This window comes from Protopterus annectens, chromosome 2.part2 (assembly GCF_019279795.1).
Source record: "Protopterus annectens isolate FY-2018-M chromosome 2.part2, PAN1.0, whole genome shotgun sequence".
In the NCBI taxonomy this organism is placed as follows: Eukaryota; Metazoa; Chordata; order Ceratodontiformes; family Protopteridae; genus Protopterus; species Protopterus annectens.
In genome coordinates, this window is record NC_056730.1 from 1,122,923,510 (window position 1) to 1,122,949,984 (window position 26,475).

At 42.3% G+C, this 26,475-nt stretch overlaps 1 protein-coding gene across 1 annotated transcript in view; it reads right to left on the reverse strand.

Annotated features, from left to right (window-relative positions):
• The window catches only part of PTAR1 (protein prenyltransferase alpha subunit repeat containing 1), a 690,645-nt gene that overhangs the window by 166,540 nt on the left and 497,630 nt on the right, over positions 1-26,475 (reverse strand). Inside the window, exon 6 of the mRNA XM_044064362.1 lies at positions 23,361-23,662. Within this exon, the coding sequence (XP_043920297.1) occupies positions 23,361-23,662 (302 nt within the window). The remainder of the gene's footprint in view (positions 1-23,360; positions 23,663-26,475) is intronic.

Below are 26,475 nucleotides of genomic sequence, written 5' to 3' on the forward strand. Positions count from 1 at the left end.
ACTAATTAACATAAAATTTGCATGCATAATTGTGTAACCCCACCCATTCCAGTGAAATTGTGGGACACCATCAACATGCATTTTGTGCGCAGTAAGTTATGAACGTCTAATTTCTGGCATGACTAGAAGGCAATATCAGGGTCAGATGACACTGAGCTATGCAGGAGATGTCTGGGAATAGACAGCACTAAGGCAGAAAATAAAGACATATCCAAAATAATATAAAATAGGGCAACTTCAATATTTTTGGAGCTATAACACACTGCTACTTTAAGTGCCCCTTTTAATTAAAAGAATGAACTGATTATACTTTAGGATACAGATGTATATCATTTGTAATATTCAAAGTGGAGAAATATAACAGGCTGCATGGAGCAAGCTGGATTTGACTGCAATTGCCTACTTATTACAATGTGATAAAACAGTTAAATAAAGATCTGACAACTTGCTTTGATTAAAGAGAGAAATTTGCTCATGGTTTTATGATGGTTAGAATTAATGTTGTGGAAGCAGCAGCATTAAATACATCAGTTTGACTGTTCTAATTGCAATACATAGCAACAGATTTGCGCACCTCCAAAAATCAGCAGTGCTGTCCAGGTCCCTGCTGCTCTGTATTTAAAAAGTAAACCAACAGTCAGGGCAGCTGTAGTAGATTAGCAACAAAAAGACCAATACGGTATGCAAAGAGGTACACTGTAGAAAGTACACAGAACCCAGACTGTTTAGACTCCCATCAGGGTTAACGGGACATGACATCAATCAGAGAGAAAATATTACTCATAATTTATGAAATAAAAACAATGCTATAAAAATGCAAGCTACGCCTCTTAATTTATAACAACTATGCGCACGCCCATGTGAGGCCACACAAACACACTCACAGAAATGCACACACACACACACACACACACACACACACACACACACACACACACACACACACACACTGAGGTGCATCCCCAAAACCATGAGGCTTTTCCCATGCAGTTAATAACATCAATAACATGCCTGCTACACCAGTGTCCTAGGCTACTGTAAAACAAGCTCTGCCTAGAGAATGCAATGCAAGGTGCCATTAAGGTAGGATTTAAAACTCAAAACATGCATTCTGTACAGTACACTGAGTGTGTGAAACAACTTGTGCATTACATTATTCCAGAAAAATTGGGTTAAAGGAACAAAGGGCCCATCTGCAGTCAATGAGCACGGTTTTCCATTTGCAGACTTTATGAATGGTTGCTCATTTTGTTTTAAGTATATCTCCAGAAGCAAGGGCACCTTAAAGCTTGTTATGGGCAACATAATTACCTCCACAGCAGTAACCAACAGTGTCCATCACAGAAGAAAAGCTGAGAGTTAACAAAACCAAGTGATTTCATTAAAGTGTCTGAGAGGAGGAGGAGTAAACTGTGAAGGGGGTGCACTGCAAACTAATTGTTAAAAGTGAAAGCTTGAGAATTAGGGTGTCAAAGTTCAAATACAACTAGCGTTAACATTCACTACAGCTTAGACAAATGTGCTTCTTTACTATGTTTAACAAAACCTACCCCAACTCCAGCTGCATCATGCAACACAGAGCAATTAAAAATCTACTGCCAATCATTAGCGGACTGGAGTTCCGCTGTGGCGACCCCTAATCGGGAAAAGCCGAAAGAAGAACAACATTAATACTGTGCATATAGTAAACAACAGTAAGAGTAAATGACACGTTACTTCCCACTAAGTAGTAATATGTGCTATTATTTTGTTTACTGCATTGAACACTGCAAAGATTTACTCTATGGGGAGCCATGTAAGCAGACCTCTAGCTATTTACACTGACATGTCACCCTGTTTAACAAAGGCATACACCTACATTTCTTTTGGAAGAAGAACAAGGAATTGCCACAAGTGCACCTGAAAAGCAAACACTAGATTAATGTGCCATTAATTCTGTTTTCACAGCAAATGAAATATAAAACACGCTCAAAAATAATACAACTACCCCAATCAAGCACTTTGTCAAGTTCGGAAAATATTCATGAACAGAAAGTAGACCGAGTCATTCTGGTGGAAAAGTCTGCATTCAATTTGTACTCACTTGGCAATACACAGCAAATGAATGTTCGCTGCAAAAAATGAACTGGGGACTGCAACTGGATGTAATATTCAACATATAAAGTCACCATGTCCCAGGACCTGCTGGTTGCACCATGGCTTATCTACTTTTATTTATTTTACATTTGTTTACTAGAAGAGTCCGACTGGGCAAGTTGACCATTTTACCATTTTCAGCAGTGGCCCACGGAGAAAAGCTCCATACAGAACAAGATTAATAAAACAAAACATACTCATTACAGTACAAGATTAGTAAAACATACTGAAAGATTAATAAAACAGAAACATACTCTTTCAAATATACTTAAACATGAAAAATATGCAAAAGAAAAATTTTACATAATAACATTCGATGACAGCATAATTAAGAGATAATAAATACTTCACTACCTTAAGGTATCATTGTAACATCATGCAAAACACTTGACAAATAGACTAAACAAGCATCTGAGTGTACTGCATACAGAATATGCGAAGCAGCCTATGTGAGATATATGGTGAACGGTATGATGTTTGGTCTATCCTGGATCTCAACAGGTACACTTCCAGGAGCTGGATAAGTAGGTCCAAAGAAGGTTTTTAAAATTACATTTACTGTCTGTGATCCGGATTTCTAGAGGAAGGATATTCCATATTTTTGCAATGGCACTACAGTAGAGGGAGTCACCTGAACAATTCTGCTATTGGTGATTTCAACCAGCGTTTTGTTGGAGGACCTTAGTAGACGATTGTTAGTGTAGTGATTTAGAAGGCCTTGTAGAGCAGTTTTTTCAGGGTGGTCTAGGATCTGGTGAGCAACTGTAAGTTGGTTATAAGTAAGTAAGTTTGGTAGTTCAAGCCAGGATAGTTGTTTGAGTGCTAGGCAACGGTGGGTCCTGAAAGCTGAGTCAGTAGCAATTTTGTTATAACAGCTGGTTAATTTGTTTAAATCTCCTTTACTTAGGTTAATTAGTACGGGAGAAGCATAGAGAAGTGGAGAGAGTAGATGAGTTTTTGTGATGGTGGCTTTACTGTTGTTGGTGAGGTAGTTTTTGCATCTGTAGAGGATCCCAAGTTTTTTTCTATGATAACACCTAATAGTTTGGTTTGTGAGACTGCTAAGACGGGAGGTATTGTTAGAAAAGGGTATTTTAAATGGGGGAATGGGGTTGGTGGCTTTTGTGAGATGGAATAGCATTAGTTGTGTTTTTTTAGGGTTAAGTATTCGTTGTGAGTTGGATAACCAAGTTTCTACTGCAGTAAAGGATTCCTGGACAATTTTATTCAGAAGTTGGAAAGAGGGGGCAGAGAAAATTAGTGCGTAGTTGTCGGCATACTGGACCAGACTGGCATGGAGGGTGGCTTCGATTTCAAACTCTTCTATGATGCTATCTGCTAACATGGTTGCAGTTGGCTCTTCTGTTTTTTTCAGAAGTCTCTTATACTGGACCAGACTGGCATGGAGGGTGGCTTCGATTTCAAACTCTTCTATGATGCTATCTGCTAACATGGTTGCAGTTGGCTCTTCTGTTTTTTTCAGAAGTCTCTTTGAGCCATGCAAGGTTCTCCGCTCCCGCCCTCCTTCCGCAATACACTCCCTTTCCCTCTGTATCTGGCCCAAACTCACAGTCTCAACACAAGCAACATGGCATTAGAAACCCCAGCAATATTTTAAACTAAAAATAGCATAACTTCAGAAGAGGTATGATCAGCACGCACCGTGGTTAGTTGTCCCCCACGGCTGTCCTTTAAAAATGGGTATTTAAGGATACCAATGAAATTACAGACATACGAGATGAGACAAACGCTTGGAACAAACTGACTACTCGCCACAGAGTGAGGTCTCTAAGCATTGCTTAGCAATATGCTTTTCCACAACACTTCACTTTTCTGATTCCTGGCCCGCTTCTATGGTGACTGACGTTAGAAGTATGGCTCTGTTACTCTGTGGTATAAACTGTCAGCAGAGGCTAATTGATAGTTCATGGCATTAAGAATATTTGTGATTTGTTTTTATAAAACTGGTTCTGCACACTGTGTAAAATTGTACTTGTATATAAAAGTGAAACATTGGCTTAAACCAACCAACAGTAGTCAATGTAACTACGTGCCCATGATTCAGTCACATGAGTGAAAAGTGTGGTTTAATGGGTATCATCTTTATACGCTGTCAGGCACTGTCTCATGATGCTGAACTATAAATAAATAAAAAAAAAATTGTGACTTCAAAGGGCCACTTGGGAATTTGTGGTACCCCATTATTTTAGCCTCAAAACCGGGAAATTCCGAGGAATTCAGTATGGCTGAGAGGTAGGCACACACATATCTTTCAGGGAGAGGTCACTGGAAGAGTCATTCATAACTCTTATTGTTTTCTACCAGTGTACCTCTGTTAGTTCTGGAAATATTCAACATATGGTCCCTAATATATACAACATCTTGTGCCAGTGTAAGTTGTGATGCCTGGTAACCCATGTCCCATGTAAGTGCTAATTTTATGACTACCAGGCAAGTACTTCTGCGCAAGAAGCCAATTAAGGAAAATTGTGGTAGACAAATTACTATAAAACAACCTTGCAAACCTGTTCAAGGTCTATTACATTTAATAACAAAGATATTCCAACAATGGCAAAATGAAACTGAATAAACTAACCGGGCAAAGGGGGGAACAGAGTATGTGTATCTTTGCTATTACAGTTATCATGCTTTAGTTGTGATTGCAATCAGAAACATGTTAACATCTTGCTGTGGTGGAGGGTCACTGAACTACTGATTCATAACATCTGGGTAAAACCACAACAGTAATGATGTATCATGGATGCAGAACAGTAAAGGAATTCCTTGCAACACGGCATTCTAGACCTACTGAACCTCAAGCCTGTGCTGTATCTGTGTACTGCAAACCAAGAGGCAGCATATAAGATGTCATTCTGCTAAAGTACCCAGCTTCTGGGTAGAAACAAAAAAAAAACTGTGATATTCAAAGAACACCACTTCTGAGAATACACTTCTTTAAACTGTACTTTAACAAATCTACTGATTTTTTTTCTTCATAGATGTATTCATAAACATGATTTTATTCTACATTACTACCTGCATCACAATCATTACTTAACTGAAAGCCATTCCTTCTACCTTCCAGCTAAAATTATTATTTACAGGTTCATAAATGTGTTCTAGGCTAACAACCACTGTGGCTTTTTTAAGCCGAGCTATGCATCCAAAATCTCCAACAAGTTCAGGTCCCCTTGGTAAATGTAAGCAGGGTCTTGGGAGATGAAACATTTACAAACAGGGGTCTAGGAAATGAACCAAGTACAGGCTGGCTGTGTCCATTGCAGACATTTATTTATTAGGTTCCAACCAACAATATAATACATTTAGATAGAAATAGGTGTAAACAATGCAGTTTTGCTTCAGAGTAAACCTGCTTTCCACCAAAGCAATATTTACAGGTGTCAGATTTCAACCTACATTCAAATCTTAACTATTTAGGAATTTAAAACTGTGGACTAGCCATTGAATTTCAATGATTTCAAACACTTTTTAAGGTCACTAACACAATTATTTTTTTCCTTTAAAGGATGACTGCTTCTCTACGTTGCTTGTGCTGCAGGGCTCCCAGACTCAACACTTCCCAAGCCTTCTTTCTCAGAGACATTACCCTTAACGTTACGTTATATAATTTGACTACACTGCAAGAACACAAAGCTATCATGGTAAGAATATGAAACTTCTCTGGCCCTTTCTCCAATTTGTTTTTTGGCCTTTTCTGCTTAACCTTTTTTCTATAAAACATTCAATTTCTGTTCTATCAGAAAGGTGAACAGGACATCTAGTGGTCAAATTAAAAGCGATATAAAAGATCCTCTGGAATGCAAGCAAAAGAATTATTTGAATTGTGCTGCTCTCAGTCAGATTTTGCATGTGTGCATATCAAGGTAAGAAAAGACTGGTGAATAAAATCTGATAAGGTAGAAACATCAAATATTAGACACATTTTAATCATTTATAAATCAATGAAAAAAATACAGAATTAACCAGTATGATACTGTCATGGTAATGAAATGGAAGTCATGTGAGATCTTGTGATTTTATACTGCTGTACACTGGACAAATACTAGTGTAACAAGTCCAGGGAAAGTACTGCTGTAAAGTCAGACGATTAGTACAGAGGGAAGTCTTCTCCTGCAACAGCCACCTGCCATTAAACATACACTTGCGCCTAAACTCCTCTGTAACAAAAAGGCTAGATTTCAATATAATTAAATGATATATTCAACACCTGTTTATGCATTAGTGGACTAATGTAATCTGCAATGGCTGGATGTTACCTTCACAATTAGTTCCTATAGAAAGACCAGTGAAACTTTTCACATCCATATACTATGGCAGGACGATCTTTCTCTATTTGAGGATATATTTTCTGCACATCTGTAATGGATCTGGATCCACATGTGATAAGTTTACTGTTTTGCACAACCAGCAGTACCTAACTGTGGCACTTGCGGGCTCATTCGCTTCAAATGCTTCAATTTAAATGCACTTGTAACAAACTGGCAAAGGATTTCAAAGGCACGGCTTGCTCTTTTCACAGACTAAGTGCTTATCTATATCTTCTTCTATCAGTTTTTTAAAAATACACCTATTTTTGATAAATACGGTATGAAGATTGATAAATACTGCAGCATACCAACAAACTTTAAGGATATTCACAAGTCCTCTTGGTGAGGTATCTGCAACACTGCTCTTTTTCTTAATCTGGAATCAGAGTTTCACATGTTAAAATGGGACCCATACATCTCAACTTATCACTCTGATTTTACATCTGCATTTACTTAACATCAGACTGTATTATCTTAATTCATTTAGCAACTACAGCACTTTCCTATCATGCTCATCAATGGTCTGACCCCATACAGTTATATAACAGGAGTATTAACTTTTTTCCAAACCTTCAGTTAACTGTACAACAGCTCTTTGAAATATTTTGAGAGTTTAGAAAAATTAAATGGAAATCTAAGCAGCTTCTTAGAGGAATAATGAATGCACAGCCTTAAACTTTCCTCATCAAGCCTTACTTGTCTGATTTGCATGGGACACCAAAAATACCCTGCAACAATCAATGCAGTAACTACTTCTGTTGGATAGCAGTTCCTCCTAGCAGTTCTGTTCAAATCCTACAGACTGATAAACATGCACATCTTACAAGGTTTCATAACTGTAACTACACTGTTTACAAAGACAGTACGCTCATTTTGATTAATCTCACATACTTCCTCCAGTCTGTGTTACTCCTTCATAGTTCTGTGCCAGTTATGCATGCGCTATTGGTAAAGCATCATGATGATTTTTAGATAGGTCACCAAGTCTCACCGCAGGATCAATACAAAGTTATAAACCCAGGTACTGACCGCAGGGCATTTTTTTGTGTGTGTAGTCAGTCTGAGATTATCAACTGTAATACAATTAAAGAATGTGCCTTGCTGCTGCAGCTCTAAATCTAAACAAAAGCTTAAAATGAACAATTCTGTCAAGTCTAATAATCAAACAGAACTTAACTTGATGCATAAGATGTGGCCATTACCAAAAATTAAAGGATCAAGCCATCCATCCATCCATAATCCCTTTTCCTTATTTTTACAAATGGTGTTGGGATGCCATTTCACAAGGCTCTATCCTTGGTCCCCTCATCTTTATCATTCTCACCAACACCCTCCAGGCAACCACACAACAGACCTCCCTAATGCAGATGACTCCACACTCATTTGCACATCTGACAAGTGGCACACCTCCAAAAAAAGCTCAGGAAGCTTTAACAGCCACTGAAACATGGCTTTGTAGCTCACAACCCATGCTTAACCCTAAAAAACAAAAAAAAAACAAAACTACTAAATTTTTCCCCCAAATCCCTCTCCCATGAAAAACCATTGAAGTCACTTCTCATAGATAATCTTAAATTTGACCTGCATATACAAAACTGCATAAGAAATACTCATCAAAAACTAGGGATGCTTTAGAGAGCCAAAAACTTTCTTACCGACACAACTGCAGCTACTTGCCACTACTTGTCTCCTCCTCACACTTCTTTATGGTGCTCTCATCCTTACTAACCTTCAGGCATCACAAAAATCAAAACTTCAACAACGCTATAACGAAGTTGCCAAATTTGCAGAAAATACCTCTTTTAGAACCCATCACTGTATAGTACTAAAAATCCCAAAATGGTTAAAACTGCTCCACCAACTTGCAGATACACAGCTTCTTACCACCTATAAAATTATTCAGAATCCATCTGCTTGTCCAGCACTGATAACATTGTGCACAGCTATGTTCCTAGTTGCTCATTACAATCAAATGACCAAAAACTCCTGTCTGTCGACAAACCTGTCAAATGTGCTGGGCATTGTCTCTACTTGTACCATGTTGCTAAGGCTTGGAACTCCTTATCTCCATCCATGAGGTCAATACTCTCCCTCCCATCCTTCAAAACCTTTCAGGAAGGCTTCCTAGCCAAAAGCTGGCTCTATTCTTCCTCAACACCAGGATAAACTATCCCTAAATGTGAACAAATACCTATTCATACCTTACACCTCCTTACTCTCCTTTCTTCTGATTTTCTCTCTAAATATACCATAAGCCTGCTTTTCTCTCACTTCACATTTCATTTCCTGTTTGTATTACACTAAGTTACCTTTAATTTCTCTATAAACTGGCTGAAGTTTCTCTAACTATTAAATCATTGTCATACAACTGTATCTATTCTTAACCACTATTTTCATATTATGTCCAATCTGGTATAATTATTTAAACTTTGTTTTTTTTTTTTTTGTATTATTTTTAAAGACTGTAAAATTATTATTCTCAAAATATTCTGCAGTACTTTGGAGCTTTTCTTCCCGGGCCTCTGCTGAAATGAGCTCCTACCCAGTTGGACTTTCCCAGTAATCAAATGTCAAAAAATAAATAAAGGACAACATCCAGTAAGAACAGTTTATGGTACCATACACATAATGTTATGTCAAACTGTGTTTATACAAGGAACTTGAAATAAAATTTTTGATATTTACACTGACTGAGGTAGAGTTTAAGATAATATTAGACAGAAGATCAGAAAGAGTAGTTTCTACAAAAGTCAAGATAGTATAGTGACTATACAAGCATGTAGAAAAAATGATGCAGAGATGTGAGGAGACTAAGTGCTGATGGATACAGAATCAGCAGGAGAAATAGGAGGATATAGATGTAGAATTTTTTTTCCCCTGAAAGCATTTTGACAGCCAGTACTGTTTCTCTGTATTGTCCTTTACTGAGAAAGCTGACTTGAATGGTGATGGAGCCTCTAATGTAGAGGACCCAATAAGTTAGTACTCTGGTTCAGTCAATATTAATAGGTTCATAGGTAGGTACTAGGCTATTGGCCCAAGGGCCTAAGTAAGCCTAGCCAACAAGGTTCCCTGGCTTACGCCACCCAAGAAAGTTATTTTCCGGTGCCCCTGTCGAGCAGAGCCACAGAAGTGATCCCCAGGGTGTATTTCCTATTTCCCATCCACTCATCAAGATTTTTCATGAAGAGTGCTAATGAGGAACTTTGCTTGACATAGATGGGTAGCTTGTTCCACAGTTTGGAAAGTCTCTGGGACAAGAATCTATCCCTCCAGCATGTCCTGTTTATTGTGGTGACAAGGTTTAAGTCCCTAGAGCATGTAGCTAGGAGGGATTGAGATTTCTTTAGGTGCAGCATGTCCAACAGCTCTGGGTTTGACATAGCTTTATATGTTAGGCAGAGATCACCTCGAAGTAGGCGATATGCTACAGAGTAAAGCTGGAGTTTTTTGAGACAGTCAGTGTAGGGCATATGTTTGAGGCCGGTAATCCTCTTTGTGAGGTACTTCTGTGGCCTTTCCAGTTGCTGCAGATGTCTTGTGAGGTACATTCCAAAAGGGGCGTTGTACTCCATAATGGGTCTAATGAGTGTCAAGTAGAGGGGAACAATGACCCTTTTGTGATGAGGTGTGCCACGTAGAAGGATTTCCTGACTACTGTGGTAATGTGATTATCAAAGGAGACACTACTGTCTACCTGGGTCCCAAGGTCTCTTATAACACATTAGGTGTTAAGCAGACTGCCGCCTATGTAGTAAGTTCGTGGGTACAGAGTTTTTACCAAACGGGATGACAATGCACTTTTTGGCACTGAGCTTGAGGCGATGGCTCTGACATCAGGCATATGTCTCAGTGAGGCCCTTCTGTAGGACGTCCACATCATTTGGGGACTCAACTATGGCTCCTAGTTTGCAGTCATCTGCGAACTTTGTTAGCCAAAGGCCTTCTGTGTTAGCCTGTACTTCAGAGAAGTGGATACCAAACAGGAGAGGTCCCAGGACTGAACCCTGTTGTACTCCACTTGTCACTGGTTTGAAGTCAGATTTGGAGTCTGCAACTTTTACAGTGTGGGTTCTGTCAGCGAGCCAGTTGGCTAACCATCTTGTGATGTAAGGATTTATACCTAGTTTAGCGAGTTTATCTATAATTCCAGGATGGCATCGAAAGCCTTGGCAAGGTCAAGATAGGCTGTGTGAACCACTTTACCCTCGTCTACAGCTTTGGTGACTGCCTCAAAGAAGTCGATCCGGTTCTGGAGGCATGATCTGCCTTTCACAAACCCGAACTGGGTGGGGTCCAGAGTTTGAAGGTTGCCAATATCTTTGTTTATGAGTTCCACAATGATACGTTCCATGGCCTTAGAGACCAGGCTCGTCAGGCTAACAGGGCGATAGTTCCCAGGATCAGTGGTGGCTCCCCTTTTGTGGAGAGGGATAAAAAGAAGTTATGTACCCACCGTAATGCTCCATCTGAGTAGGTAACTTCATTTGTCTGCAACCTGTGGGTATTGGATCTTATTCGGATCCGAGCCGGCAGCATTCCAAGCTTACAGATCTGAGCTCCAAGCTCCTCCCCCTTACCCATAATGCCCTGCTACCTCCTTGTAACCCTCAGATCGAGTTTGCCAGAGAAGGCAATAGAAAGTTTCTATAACCTAGTAATCCATATCACTTTGCAATGGTGAGGACTGAACAAGGTATACACAGGCTCGTAACTAGCAAACCATAGATCCGGGGGAAGGAGGGAGGGCCGGTTGCAGACAAATGAAGGCTATCTACTCAGATGGAACATTATGGTGAGTACATAACTTCTTTATCTGAAGTAGTTAACTTCATTTGGTCTGCAACCTGTGGGACAGAATTCCCAGCTACCAGAAACTTGGGAGGCCCTTATGGAAGAATATTCCGGAGCACTGCGGAGCCAAAAGAAGCGCGTCCTCTGGATATGAGATCCAATTTATAGTGTGAAATGAAGGTATGTGAAGAAGCCCAAGTTGCTGCTGCACAAATGTCATCTAAAGAGACCCTTGACCAAAATGCAGCAGAGGTAGCCATAGATCGTGTAGAATGGGCTCGCACTTTTAGGGGCTCAGGACGACCAGAACTTTTGTAGGCAAGGAGGATACATTGGGAGATCTAGCTAATGTAACTTTAGTGACTGGCTTTCCAAAACGTGATTTTGCAAAGGACACAAAAAGTTGGTCAGATTTCCTGATATCTGCTGTTCTGTTCAGGTAGAAACGTAGCTGTCTGTGAACATCTAAACAATGGAGTCTGTACTCTCCTTTATTCTGAAAATCTGGAAAGAAGAACGGTAGATTGATAAACTGATTGATATTGGCCTCTGAAGAGACTTTGGGCAGGAAGGAGGGATTAGTCCTGAGGGACACCCTGTCCTTATGAAAGATGATGTATGGGGGCTAACAGCAAAGAGCGTGAAGCTCTGAAATTCTCCTGGTGGAAGTAATGGCAATCAAGAAGATTGTCTTCCAAGATACATACTTTAATTCCACTGTGGCCGCCGGTTCAAATGGGGGCCCAGTTAAAGCTTGAAGAACTATGGTAAGATCCCATGGAGTTACTGCATCTCTGATCGGGGGTCTTAATAAGAAGGCTCCTTTCATGAATGATTTACAGATCTTGGATGAAGCCAGAGGTCCTGAGCTGTTACCGATGTGATAATGGGAGATAGCCGCCAACTGGAATTTAATAGTGGACGCACTAGCTCCCTGCTGAAAAATATGTGAAAGAAAGTCAAGGACTACTGGGACGGGAGCCGTGAAAGGATCTAGATTCATCATCTCTGCCCAAAGGGAAAACCGTTTCCATTTACTCTTGTAGATCTTTCTGGTGGATGGTTTGTGCGCGGCCATTAGGATGGCCTTAACTGAGGAAAATAATCCAGGAGTCCTAGCCATTAGGGGAACTGGATCAACCAAGCTGAGAGCTTGAGATGACCCAGGTCGGGGGTCTTGAACCCCAGGGGATGGGAAATCAGATCCGGACTGGGATCTAGGATCCTGGGAGGATGTATTAGATGAGACTGTAAGTAAGGGAACCAGGTCTGGTGAGGCCAGAATGGGGCTATGAGGATAACTCTGCTCCCCAACCGACGAGCTTTCTGTAGGAATTTTGTCATCAGAGGAAGAGGGGGATAAGCATACAGAAGACCGGATGGCCAAGCATGAACTAGAGCATCTCTGGGGGCTTCCCCCTGGTGGGGGAATCAGAGCGAAGAACTCACTGCACTTTGTGTTTGAAGGCGAAGCGAAGAGATCGCAGCAAGGTTGACCCCAAGCGAGGAATATTTGGTTCGCAACTGTTGGGTTCAGAGACCACTCGTAAGGTGAGAGGATCGTTCGACTCAACCTGTCTGCCAAGATGTTTGACCGACCTGGAATGTTCGTTGCTATGAGAAAGCGGTTGGTGGAGATCGCCCATTCCCACACTCGCATGGCCTCCCTGCAAAGAGGATAGGATCTGGTTACCCGTTGTTTGTTTATGTACCGGACTACAGACATGTTGTCCGATTGAATTGCAATCGTACCTGGAGGAAGAAGGTGATGGAGAGCCTGCAATGCCAAAAGCACCGCCCTCATCTCCAGTACATTGATATGCAGTAAGGTCTCTGTGGGAGTCCACATGCCTTGGACGGATCTGCCCCTGCAATGCCCCCCCCCACCCGAGGAGAGATGCATCCGTGGTCACCGTGACTTGTGGGGGAGGTCGGATGAAAGGACGTCCTTCCCGAAGGTCTTTGGAATGAAGCCACCAGAGAAGCGACTCCTTGCACACCCTGCTGAGAGGAATAGGGGTAGATAGGGGTTGAAAAAGAATAGACCATTGCACTTGAAGAGTCCATTGAAGGATTCTCATCTTCAGACGGGCGAACGGGGATAGAGTGATGGCAGCCGCCATGGATCCCAAGGCCCTCAGGACCAATACGGCAGGAAGCGCAGGAGACTGTAAGAGGTCCAAGATTTGGAGGCAAAGATTGCGTAGCCTGTCGGTTGACAAGAAAATTCTGGATTGTGTCGTGTCTATCCTGGCCCCTACGAAATCCAAAATTTGAGTGGGTTGCAGGTATGATTTCCTGAGGTTGATTGAGATTCCTAGTTGGTGAGCTAGTTGTAACAGGTAATCTCTGTTTGAGCAAAGTTGATGCCTGGTGGGGGCGGTAAGGAGCCATTCGTCCAGGTACGGAAAGACCTGTATGCCCTGAAGCCTCAGGTGGGCCGCTACTACTGCCATGACCTTGGTAAACACCCTGGGGGCTGTGGTGATACCGAAGGGTAGGACCCTGAACTGGTAATGACTGGTTCCTAGCTGAAAGTGGAGAAACCTCCTGGATCGTTTGTCCATAAGAATGTGGTAGTACGTGTCTTGGAGGTCTATTGAGCACATCCAGTCGTTCTCCTGTAACAGTGGGATAATGGATTGAATAGTGACCATCTGGAATTTCTCTTTGGTTACTGACAGGTTCAGCGTTGATAGGTCGAGTATGGGTCTTAGGTCCCCCGTCTTTTGTGGCACCAAAAAGAACCTGGAGTAAAACCCTAATCCGAACTGCTCTGGGGGGACGGGCTGGATTGCTCTTTTTCTTAGCAGCCCTTGAATTTCTATAGCTGCTGTATCCCTCTGACCGGGTGGGACATCGAGGATTCCTCTTGATCGAGGAGGGGAGGTTAAGAAGGGGATTGAATATCCTCTGGATAGAATTCGGAGCACCCAGCGATCTGTGGTTATGGACTCCCATTTGGCTAGGTGTTCCAAGAAGCGCCCCCCCGACTGCCTCCAGAGAAGAGCAGTCGGGCAACCCCTCAGGGCTAGAAAATCCAAACAAATAGAACCAGTAAAACCAAACAAGACAAACCAATTCGACTGCAGGGCTGCTGCGCGGGTCGGTCAGAGAAAGGTTCTCTTGACCCAAAGTTCTTCGGGCCCCCTCTGCTTCTGGGCCGGCGTCCACCTTGTCCTCCTCTGCCTCTGAAGGATGAGGTCTCCGGAGCAAAATGGGGTTGTTGAGTCTTCCAGAACCACATCGTCTTCTGTCCCTTTTGGTTCCTGGAATAGGACCTCTGGGGAGCCGAGAAGCGGATCCCGACGGCAGACAACGTCTTCCCGTCTTTCTCGCTCTGGAGAAGCGTGTTGCTGACGGTCTTGCCAAAGAGCGTTGAACCGTCATAAGGAGCGTTTGTGAAGGACACCTTGAAGGGTTCCGCAAAATCGCAAAGACGGAGCCAGGCCTGTCTGCTTAAGACCATGCCCATTCCGCTAGCCCTAGCTGCTCCCTCCGTGGCATGGGAGAGGAGCCGCATGGATGTGTTGCTGATCGATTTGAGAGTGGCCATTCGGGACGAGAACGTACGCTTTTCCTCAGCCGACATGGACTCTGGGGGTGATCCAGCGTACTCCTTAATCAGGTCAGGCTGGAGCTGAATAACATGCCATATAATTCAGTGACCTTACAGAGAAGGTCACTGAAGAGATCATCCGCTTTCCCAAATGGTCCATCATCCGAGAGCCCTTGTCTGGAGGGTGCACCGAGGAACACTCCTGTGCCTGTTCCTTCTTGGTGGCTGCCGCCACCACCATAGCATCCACAGGGGCACACTTACTCCAACATGCCTTGTCCAAGGGGGGCTTAGTATTTTGTCGGGATGTTTGGGGATCGGCTTCACAGTGTCCAGCTCCTTCCACACCCTGGTAGTAATAAGATCTATCAGGGGGTCAGCGGGGGGAGACACCCAAGAGGTAGATGGGCCTGCGTCAAATGCCTCCAGAAACATGGACTCATCCGAGGAAGGCTTTTGGGCGGACCACCCTCCCCTAATGCGTAACATTTCCATGATGTCTCCAAAGGAGACGTCTTCAGGGGGTGATCTTGGGGAGCCTTCCCCTTCCTCCAAGTCTGTGTCTTCCGTGAGGGACTCAGGTGAGTCCATATGCCTCCTCTTGCACTTCCGCTTGTGAGGAACCTCCTCGGGGGGGGGGGGGGGGCTGTCCAAAGAGGCCTCACCAACGATGTCCTGTTCCTCCAAGGGAACCATCTGGGATGTAAGCGCAGACTGTCCTGGGGTCGGATGATGGAGGATAGGCTCAACTGCGTGGGAGCGACGGGCTGGTCTGAAGCAAGAACCGGGGGTCTCGAGTCCCTCGAGAGGACCCTCTCCACTACGTCAAATGCCGATGGTGAACTGCTCTCCCTTGGATCAGAGAGCAGTTCCCTCGGCTACGACGTATGGACCGGCGCCGAGGGTGACCCGATCGGATCCGAGAGGGTAGTGTGACCCGACCTGAACGGAGCCGAAGTTCCACTGGCCCCTCCGGATCCAACGCCCGCCCCACGGCTCCGAGAGCTCGGATCCGACAACAAGCCTGGATCCGACAGACCCAAGGGCATGGTAGGCGCCGAAGACGGAAATGCTGTCGGCGTCGACCCCACCCCGGTTCCGAAGCTAATCTGATCTGACAGCTCCGAGACCCGAAAGCGGGTTGGAGAAGGAGCAATAGGGGCAAAAAAAGGTGTTGAGCTCCCCCCCAGAGGGGGGGGGGGCACGAGCACTCCCATCTGCATTTGAGCCTGCAAAAATCGACAAATCATCCGATCCATATCTGCGTCCGACAAGCTCCTAGTAGACCTACTAGAGGCCACCAAAGGCGGCCGGGAATGTTGCCTTGATGACCTAGAAGGTGACCGGGTCTCCTCCTCCTCCGGCTCTGGGGAGAAACGAGGGGAGCGGAGCCGAGACGGGGTAGACCCGGAGACCTTCAAGGGAGAAGCAACAACTTTAGATGGCGGAGCCGAGGAAGTCGACTCCGACCACCTTTTATGGCTGCGGTGTCTCTCTCTCTCTCTCTCCCTGTCTTTCTTATCATTTTTTTCTTCCCTCCCTTTCCTCCTGGACCAAAGAGGGAGGGTGAGTCCCGGCCAGGGGATCGGAAGTAGCAGGTGGGGCAGCCGTTGAGGCGGCTGGCACCACAGCAGAAGACAAAGTAGATTCTGGTGGCAGAAGGCCCGCCATAATCAGCTTGGCCTTTCTGTCTTTCAATGCTCTGGGATTAAAGGCTGCACAAATAGTGCAGCCTGTGGAAAGGTGTTCCACACCCAGGCACAACACACACCGACTGTGGCCATCTGCTGGGGACAGCTTATGACCACACTCGGTGCATTTAGAAAAAATCGCCTTAGGGCCTTCGGCCATGGTATATGAAAAAGGAAAACAGCACACGCCTTCACACACTCTAGTGGGGGAGGCTAGCTGACTAAACAGACTAAATATAAGAACCACTAAAGAGAAACTACCCAGGGTTCACACACAGAAGCGTACAAGGGAAAGATAGGAAAAATAAAAGATATTTGAATTCTTTTCATAGGTTCATAGGTTCATACTAGGCTATCTGCCCTAGGGCATTTATAAGCCTAGCTTTCGCCACCCATTTTAAATTTATTTTGCTATGCCCTTTTTCGAGGTTAGTATACTGTGCTAACAGTGACACAGAAGTGATACCCGGGGTAAACCTACGATCTCCCATCCACTCATCAAGATTCCTCTTGAAGAGAGTCAATGAGGGACTCTGCCTAACCTGGACTGGGATTTTATTCCAGAGTGAAGGGAGCCTCTGGGTTATGAATCTGTCCCTCCAGCATGTCCTATTTATTTCAGTACTGAGGTTCAAGTCTCTCGAGCGCGTAGCTCGATGGGATTTGGATTTTCTGAGGTGCAGCATGTCCATTAATTCCGGGTTGGACATGGCTTTATACGTCAGGCACAAATCGCCTCTGAACAGGCGGTATGCCACTGAGTAGAGCTGGAGTTTCTTTAACCGGGCAGCATATGGCATCTGTTTGAGCCCTTTGATCCTCTTGGTGAGGTACTTTTGGGGTCTTTCCAGTTGCTGCAGGTGTCTGGTAAGGTACATCCCAAAAGGGCATTGTACTCAATTATGAGCCTGATGAGGGATGAGTAAAGAGGCACGATGACCTCCCCTGATCTAGATGTGAATCCCTTCATGATTAGGCGGGCTATATAAAATGTTTTTCTAACCACTTTGGCCACGTGGTTGTCAAATGAGAGATTGCTATCAACTTGGGTCCCCAGGTCCCTAATTACTTCTTCTGTACTTAATGGATTACCACCTATGTGGTAATTTGTGGGCACTTTGTTTTGCCAAAGGGGATGACTATACACTTTTTGGCATTTAGCTTGAGGCCATGGCTCTGGCACCAGTTGTCTGTTTCTATGAGGCCCTTTTGGAGGATGCTTGTGTCGGCTGGAGAGTCGATTATGGTGCCCAGTTTGCAGTCATCTGCGAACTTGGTCAGCCACAGTCCTTCCATGTTGGCCTGTACCTCCAAGAAATATATACCGAACAAGAGAGGTCCCAGGACTGAGCCTTGTGGGACACCACTTGTAACTGGTTTGGAGTCTGACATGGCTCCAGCAATTCTAACCATGTGGGTTCTGTCCTTGAGCCAGTTTGCAATCCATCTAGTGACATAGGGGTTTATATTTAAGCTGGTGAGCTTATCTATAATGCCCGAGTGGGGTATTGTATCGAAGGCTTTTGCGAGGTCCAGGTAGGGTGTGTGGACCACCTTCCCCTCGTCAATGGCCTTGGTGACTGTTTCAAAGAAATCAACCAGGTTTAAGAGGCAGGATCTGCCCTTAACAAAGCTGAACTGGGTAGGATCCAGTGTTTGTAGGTCCCCAATATCTTTATTTATGAGGTCCATGATGATCCTTTCCATAGCTTTGCAGACCAAGCTAGTCAGGCTTATGGGGCGATAGTTTCCAGGATCCGTTGAGGCACCACCTTTATGGAGAGGGACCATTGTTGCTGTACGCCACTCTTTGGGCACATATCCTGTAGTAAGGCTGAGATTGAACAGTAGTTTTATGTTTGGGTTTAGCTCTTCTTGGAGTTCATGTAGGATGCAGCCCGGGACACCATCTGGTCCCATTGATGCTGTGTTTTTTGCTTTGGAGAGGGCGCCTCTTACCTGAGCATCTGAGATGTCAGGGGGGCAGCACTCTGCTGGGATAGATTATTTGCCCTTTTGGTGGGGGGGGGGGTTTGCACTGAACCTGTCAGCTAGGATGTTGGCAATGTCTGTGGGTTTGGTGTATTTTTTGTCATTTTGGACTAATTCTGAGCATATCTGGGAATTCCCACCCAGGTTCCTAACATAACTAAAGAAAGCCTTGTGATTATCCTTAGTGTCCTGTGCAATTTTTCTCTCGAAGCTGGCCTTAGACAATTTTATGTGTGCCCGTAGTTTTTTGCTAATACTGATCAGTGATGCCTTCCCTTTTTGGGATTTTGCTCTATCATTTAGTAGCTTCCTCCTTCTATTGTATAGTTTGTTTATGGCTGGGGTCCACCAGACAGGACGTCTGCCTTTGGATGATTGGGTCTTGGTTTTATTTGGGATCGCATGATCCATGCATTCCTGAAGGTGTTCATAGAATGCATTTATAAAGGATTCTGCAGTCTGGGCCATATTTTCCACAGGCCCGGGGGCTTTGAAGGATTCCACCTCAGTTTTGAGGAGTGTGAAATTTGCTTTAGAGAAGTTTTTCACTGTGGTTTTCTGGGCAGGGGGTGGGGTCGGGATGTGAATATCCAGTGAGATTAGTTTATGGTCTGATCAGACCTTACTTTTGTTAATTTTACTCACAAACCAACTCGGAGTTCATTCTGAGAAGCTATCATAAGCCGCGGCAAACGAGATCTGGGGGTTACAAGGAGGTAGCAGGGCATTATGGGTAAGGGGGAGGAGCTTGAAGCTCGGATCTGTAAGCTTGGAAAGCTGCCGGCTCGGATCCGAATCGGATCCGATACAAACAGGTTGCAGACCAAATGAAGTTAACTACTTCAGATCTGTTGCTGTGTGCCATTCAGTGGGCACAAAGCCTGATGTGAGGCTATGATTGAATATGGTGTTTAGGTGGGGAGCCAGTTCATTCTGAAGTTTGTTTAAAACGCAGCCTGGGATGTTGTCCGGTCCCATGGCTGCTGTGTTTTTGGCTTTAGAGAGTGCAGCTTTTACCTGCGTATTTGTGATTACAGGGACTCTGCCTTCTTCCTGTATAGATATGAGCCCTTTAGGGGGTGAGAGGGGGTAAAGTTAGCACTGAACCTATCTGCCAGGATGTTGGCAATATCAGTTGGTTCTGTAATTTTCGTGCCGTTGTGCTGTAACTGAGAGCAGATTTGGGTGTTTCCATTGAGATTCCTGACATAGCTATAGAATGCTTTGTGATTGTCCTTAGAATCAGTGGCAATTTTGTTTTCATAGCTAACTTTGGAGGATCGTATAAGGGATCTTAGCTTCTTACTGAGGCTGACCAGGGAGCTCCTCCAATCATGGGATTTTACTCTCTTTTACAACAGTTTCTTCCTTTTGTTGTAGAGTTTGTTTATGCAGGGGACCACCAGATTGGCTTCCTTTTTTTGGAGGATACCATCTTGGTTCTGTCCGGCATAGCACGATCCATGGACTTGTGTAAGTGCATACAGAGTGCATTTGTGTAGGATTCAGCAGTCATAACTGTATTGTCCATCTGCATGGGTGTCATGAAGTTCACCACTTCTGTCTTAAGAAGAATGAAGTTGGCTTAGGAGAAATTTTTTACCGTGGTTTCCTTAATGAGGGGTGGGGTGGGATGTGGATATCTAGGGTGATTAGCTTACGGTCGGATCTGACCAATGAGGAGTTGACTTCAGGTATGGAACACCGGTCACTCATGTTAGTAATGACTAGGTCTAGGATACTGTTGCCCCTGGTGGGGGTTTGGATAAGTTGATCCAGGGCATTGGAATTTATGAATTCCAGAAAGCGTTGAGTGAAGGAGTTGGTACGCGAGTAGTTTTCCCAGTTAATGGTGGGGTAGTTGAAATCGCCCATTATTAGTGTGCTTGGTTGAACCCTAATATTTTTTAGTAATGAAATGGCCGAGAAGAATGCAGGTTCCCTCTGCTGAACAGAGTCTGAAGGGTGAAACTTTTTCAGTCAAGTTGATTAAATGATTTTTAATTTTGCTTGATGTCGTCTCTTCAAGTTCTTCTTTCAGTTTGTGCAACTTGTGATGTTCAAATAGAAACACAGACACCCCTCCATAAACAGGCATCTTTTCTGATGAATCCATGTTGAACAATCTTCTAATTAGTAAAGTCTAAAGCAGTCAACTGTTAGCGTCACTAAAAACACTCCGGTGACTGATTTGCGCTCAGATAAATAAGATAGGAAATGTGATGATCACTAGTCAGAATAGCTTTGCCACAGCAGCAGCAATTAACATGCATTTTCTTCTTGGATGAAGGTAAATATTTACTGAAAATGGTAAATGACTACCACTGTTTTCATCAAAAACACTTGAGATTCTGAAAAATAACCCCCAAACTAAAATCACTTAATTTTCATTTATTTATTTTTTTTAAATTGAGCTACTGGCGATATCCCCACTAACAAAAGCAAAGTACTTGTAAAACAATATAACACTGACATAAAATTAAAAAAAAGATATTTTTTTCTTTTTCAGTGATTTGTAGAAAGGCTCTTGATACAATGGCCAACAATGACAGTGGAAGAGATCTTTCAAGTAACCACCAAATGAAAAACAAAATCCCTTTGACTAACGTATTTCCTGCATCTGATATAAGAAGAATGTACAAATTCAAACAAAGAAATTACAGTATGCAGAAAAATTATGTAATTCATGAATGTAATTCCATAAACAGAAATGTATTCTCTTTTTCAAAGACATCTGGTTGGTGATTTGGTGAAGTACATCATGAGTATTATACACTAAATCTGGCATAAATCATAACATGGAATAAAACACGCTAACTCTTCAGTAATGACTTGAGATTGCATTAACACACATGAAACTAACACAAACCATTTGTTAGCAAAGTTTCTGTTTTAAAACTAAAACAATTCATAAAAAGTGAAACCACAGTACATTTTAAAATAAAATACATAACATGTTCCATATTTCTCAGAATTTAAATTAGCAATAAAATATTTAAACTTTCAGTAAGAATTCAATGTTTACCTTAAAACTGAATTTGCTTATTTCCTACAAAATTATTTTAGTTAAATTTAATATCAAGGAATACTTGGCTAACCAGAGGTAAACCTTAAAAATTCACAACAAAGTATGAAGTATTGAGCCAATCAAAAGAATTAGTAATGCTGGATGTTCATTTAGTACTGAGAAGAAAAGAAATGGCCGAGGTACTGAGCCCTGTGGCACTCTACGGTTTATTGACATGCTGTACACTGCCATACAGCATGTTTCCTAGAAAAAAAAAGAACTCTGATTCAACTAGCAATGTTAGAGAATTTTTAAATAAAATTTCAGAGGGCTCAAATGCATGAAAATCAAAATACGTGACAGATGAAGCTTTGTTTTCACCCAATCTCTTAAAACAGTTAATGTAGGAGTCAAATCATGGCAGTTTATTTTCTGTTCCACTCATCTGGCTTGGTGGCAAACATATAGGCTTGTCATTCTTGCAGTGTTTCCTAATGGACAGGTATAAATTTTGTCTCCTTTCCAGAAAGTAGAAATATTCCAGCAAGGATGGAGGAAGCAAATGTTTAACAGATGAACTGCCAAAGAAAGCAAACCATACTTAATTAGCCTATCATCAGGTTCGCCTGGCACTGAACAGGTTTTAGGAAGTTTCTCTAATAAGATGATAATGACCCAAACAATCATTGTAGCCATTTAACCTAATAGCTACATGTAAAAGTTTAGTGGCCAGTTCCTCATTTTTTCTTGCTACTATTATGGGTTTTACATTATTATCCTTCAAAATAACTTAGTACTGGACTCTTGCAGTTGGTGTAAAGAGTAAAGGCTGAGAGCTGTAGTTCCTGGGGTACATGGTTTTATTCCCTCAGCCCTTGTTTGCCTAATGTAAGACCATCAGCAAGTCATTTAACCAGATACTGCTCCCTATTCACCCCTAAAAAGGGAGTGTAACCAGTGGGTCTACCCGATTAACAAATGGTTATTTTTATGGGGGAGTTGGCATAATGATTAAGATGTTTATCTCAAAGATACAAGTTTTGAATCTTGAGAAGTATGGGTAGGCTCAAAAAGGCCCCCTTGGGTCACTGACCTAGTAATCACCTATGAACATTTGTGCATCTGTTTATACAAGTAATTATTTAAAAAAAACTTGCTTCTACAAACATTGCAAGCATGAAGATGCAACTCATGATCAAGGGCAGCCCTTACATGCAGAAACCTTGCCAACCATTTCTTCTTCATTCTAAAATATTACAAAGTCTGTTAGGTAATCCAGGGCTTCCTATTTTTTTAACCATAATTCTTCTTGCTGGTGCCAATTTAAAAACCAGATTATTCATACGTAGTGCACTACCATGGTAAACAAATATATATATATTTGGTAAACAGTTCAACTTTATCCATAAATGATTTAAAAGCATGCTGTGCCAGTTAATTTTAATAATCTGTTGATTAGAACAGTGGTAATATGTTCAATAGTTCTACATTTAAACACAAGATGATCTAAACTGCACTATTACAATTGTTCTTTAAAGGCCAATAGAATTCATGCAATAAATTCTATTACAAACACTGTTAAGAAAAACGTGGTGACAAAAATATGTCTTATGGGTTAATCTGAATATAGTGCAGTACAGGTGGCCCAAAAAGATGTCAGGCTTAAAAGGAAGAAAGTTGGCAAGGCAGTCTTAGTATCACGCGCAAACACGAGTCCCATCTGTCTCATCTGCTACAAGAAAGTCTTACGCAAGATCACTGAAGTTATCATTCAAAGTGGGAAACAAAGTAGCATTCTTTCCAGAGTTATAGTTAAATAAACATCAATTCGTTTTTAAATCACACTTGTTTACCTGTGACACCAAAGTGCTTCATGCCCCGTATATGTTTCAATGAGGTCCGTACAAAGTGCCAGCTCCTTTACACAGAGATGTGACATATCTGTTTTCTGTCTCTCCTGAAAGTCCTTTTCTCCTTTTGGAAGACTACAAATCTGTTCACTGTGTAATAGACTTAGTGTTGTTAATGCATTGTTCGGTAAACTCCTGGCAGCAAGTAAAGATTTCAGTAAGAACTGACGGTAATGGAAGCCACTGTGATCTGAAATGTGCATGGAAACCCAGTTTTCTGTGGAAGACAGTTCATCAAGAAGAACCTAAAAATATGGTGCAAAGAAAAAAATACGGTCCTAATATATTTGATATAATCACTTATCCACAATGCTTGCATCAAGTTAATACCATGATACTTTGTTACCTTTTCAAAACCATCATGACATAATGTTCATTAGTGTAATTTTAAAATTTTAACAGATACACTCTCACTTTCTTACAGTATCTACAGAAAATAAGATTACCTTCACATATTACTGGCTGGATTCATCCTGGCAAAAAAAAAAAATCTTGGAAATTCAGGATGATGGCATGTCCATTCTAATGTATGCTATCATATAATGCCAAATACTCAGCAACCACGAATAAGCACCTTCTTGTTAACAAGTAATACAAGTATATACTTGTCTGGCATACAGGAAACCCCAAACAATGGAGCCTCAATGGAAAGAGTGCATAACTCACCTACCAAGGAAAGTCCCGTCACAGATTAATGTATATGGCAACAATGTGTCTATTAAATCTTACATTGGGGCAAAAACAAAAAAAAAAAAGCTCAGAATTCTGTGTCCTGAAGAACTGCCTTACTAGACGAGGCCTGACTCCATAAGTGAAAGCTAAAAACCTATCTGATAAAAGTATACTGGACAAAAGTGCTCATACGGAAACCCAATAAACCAGATAACATTAAGAATCGTACTGTCCTGCATTTTTATTTCAATCTTTTAGACAGAATCTTTTGGAAAAGGGTCAGTTTATGAAAATTCCACTGCACTCTTGCGAAGAATATGACAGGATCTACTAGCATAATTGGCTTTTCCTTCCCCAGTCCACAACTGAGCAACTCTCACAAATAAGAAAGAACAATAAGAATATCCACTAAAAAGGGGTCCTGGTTCTTCTTCCTGCACCACAAGGAAGGCATCTTCCACTTAGATACATAAGATTTTCTAGTAATAGGTTCCCAAGCCTCCTGTAAAACCTGCAGCACGTCCACAAAAAATGGCCCTGAAAGGAATTAAAACCCTATCACCCAAAGTGCTAACACTTGTATGTCGCGAAGAGGTTGAATAAGAGAGCCGTTGATTTGTGTAAATAAGTCCAACTTGTGAGGTACCTTGTGATGACTGTTCCTGGCCAGGTGAAAAAGTAGAAACCAGTGCTGTCTGGGCCAAAAGGGAGTTGCCAGCAAGAATTGGAGTTTGTCTGACAAATTTTTTGAAGTACTTTTGGCAGAACAGGAAGACGAGGAAATGCATAGAGTAATCTTTCTTTCCATGAAAAAAGTGATGTCTGTCTTCCATGCCACTGGGCTGGGATCCCTGGCACAAAACTTTCTTAGTTGACTGTTCTTGGGAGAGGCAAAAAGATCTATTTCTGGAATACCCTATTGATTTTTTAATGTCCAAAAAGACCTCTCTGCTTAACATTCATTCATGAGTGTCTATCCTGGATCTACTCAAGGTGTATGCAATTGTGTTTCCTTCTGATGGAATATAAACTGCCTGAAGAAATAGATGGTGCAAAATGGCAATTTCCCATGCTATCTGGGCTAGCTTGCAAAGTTTATGTACCACATGACTGTAGTGTTGTCTGTGAACACCCTGGAGGGTCTGGAGACCAAAGATAATGAAGGGCCAGAATCAAAGTCTTCATTTTCTTAATGTTCCTTAATGTTTATGTGGACTCAGACATCCTGGAAAACCAAACTCCCTGAAACCGGATACTTTTTGAACAAGTCCCGTAAGCCATGCTCAATGTATCCATGTACACCTCTTGAACTGGGGGGGGGGTTAAAAAGGAAGCTGTGGATTGAGGGAGATACGTTTGATCTACCAAAGATCTTTTTCCTGATTCAAGGCAAGAGATGAATAGGGAAACTGATTGGTAAAGTTGAAGCCAAAGAGACTTATGGCACCAGTGAAGCTTCCTCATGTAGACTCTGGCAAATGGCATCATAGGAAATCATGGGTGCCATGAACTCCAGAGATCTCAAAACTTCTCTTGCAGAGGTCACCTGCAAAGGAAAAAGGCTCTGAAAATAATATGACAAACAGAACCTTGTATGAAAGAAGAAATGCTGTTATAAAAAGAGCGGTAATCCTGAAACCCAAGAAAATGTGGTCTTCAGAGGGTGCCAGGACAGACTTGCAAAAAAAGTTGCATGGGGAACTGCAGGTTCTTCTGCAGTGCAGCTAGAGAAGGAGCCTGAAGTAACAGGTCACCCATATATTGGAAAATGTGAATGCCTCACAATCTGCAAACGACTACATAATGACCAGAGGTGCAGCGGAAAGTCCAAAGGGCAAAGCACAGGACTGAAAGTATAAGGAAGACACACAAAATCTCAAAAACCTCACGAAAAAAAAAGGATGAACTGGAATATGAAGATGAGCATCATTCAAGTCTGCAAAAACAAGAAAAGCTTGAGGGAGAATGTAGGGTAAACAGAGACTACAGAGTTAGCATTTTGAAGCTTGGAACCAGAAGTATTAAGAAAAGAAAGGCCCAGAATAGGTCTCCAGGTTCCACCTTTTCTGGGAAGTAGAAACATCTCTGAATAATACTCTGTTCTGTACTGGGAGAGAGGGAGGAACTCACTGAATAGTGTCCTAATTTAAAAGATCCACAAGGAGTGGAGGAAACTAATAACTGGTTTGGAAGAGGTTGAGAAATACCTGCACAAGGGGGAATAGACATCCAATACCTCTTTTTCACCTATTTGTCTGTGGTAATTGCTTGCCAAACTTTGAAGGACAGGGAAAGTCTTTGAATTAAGGGAATCTGGTTGAGGGAAGAAGGAAAGGGTAGGAAGTAAATGTCAAAAATAAGCAGGTCGGTCAGGAAAGGAGGATTT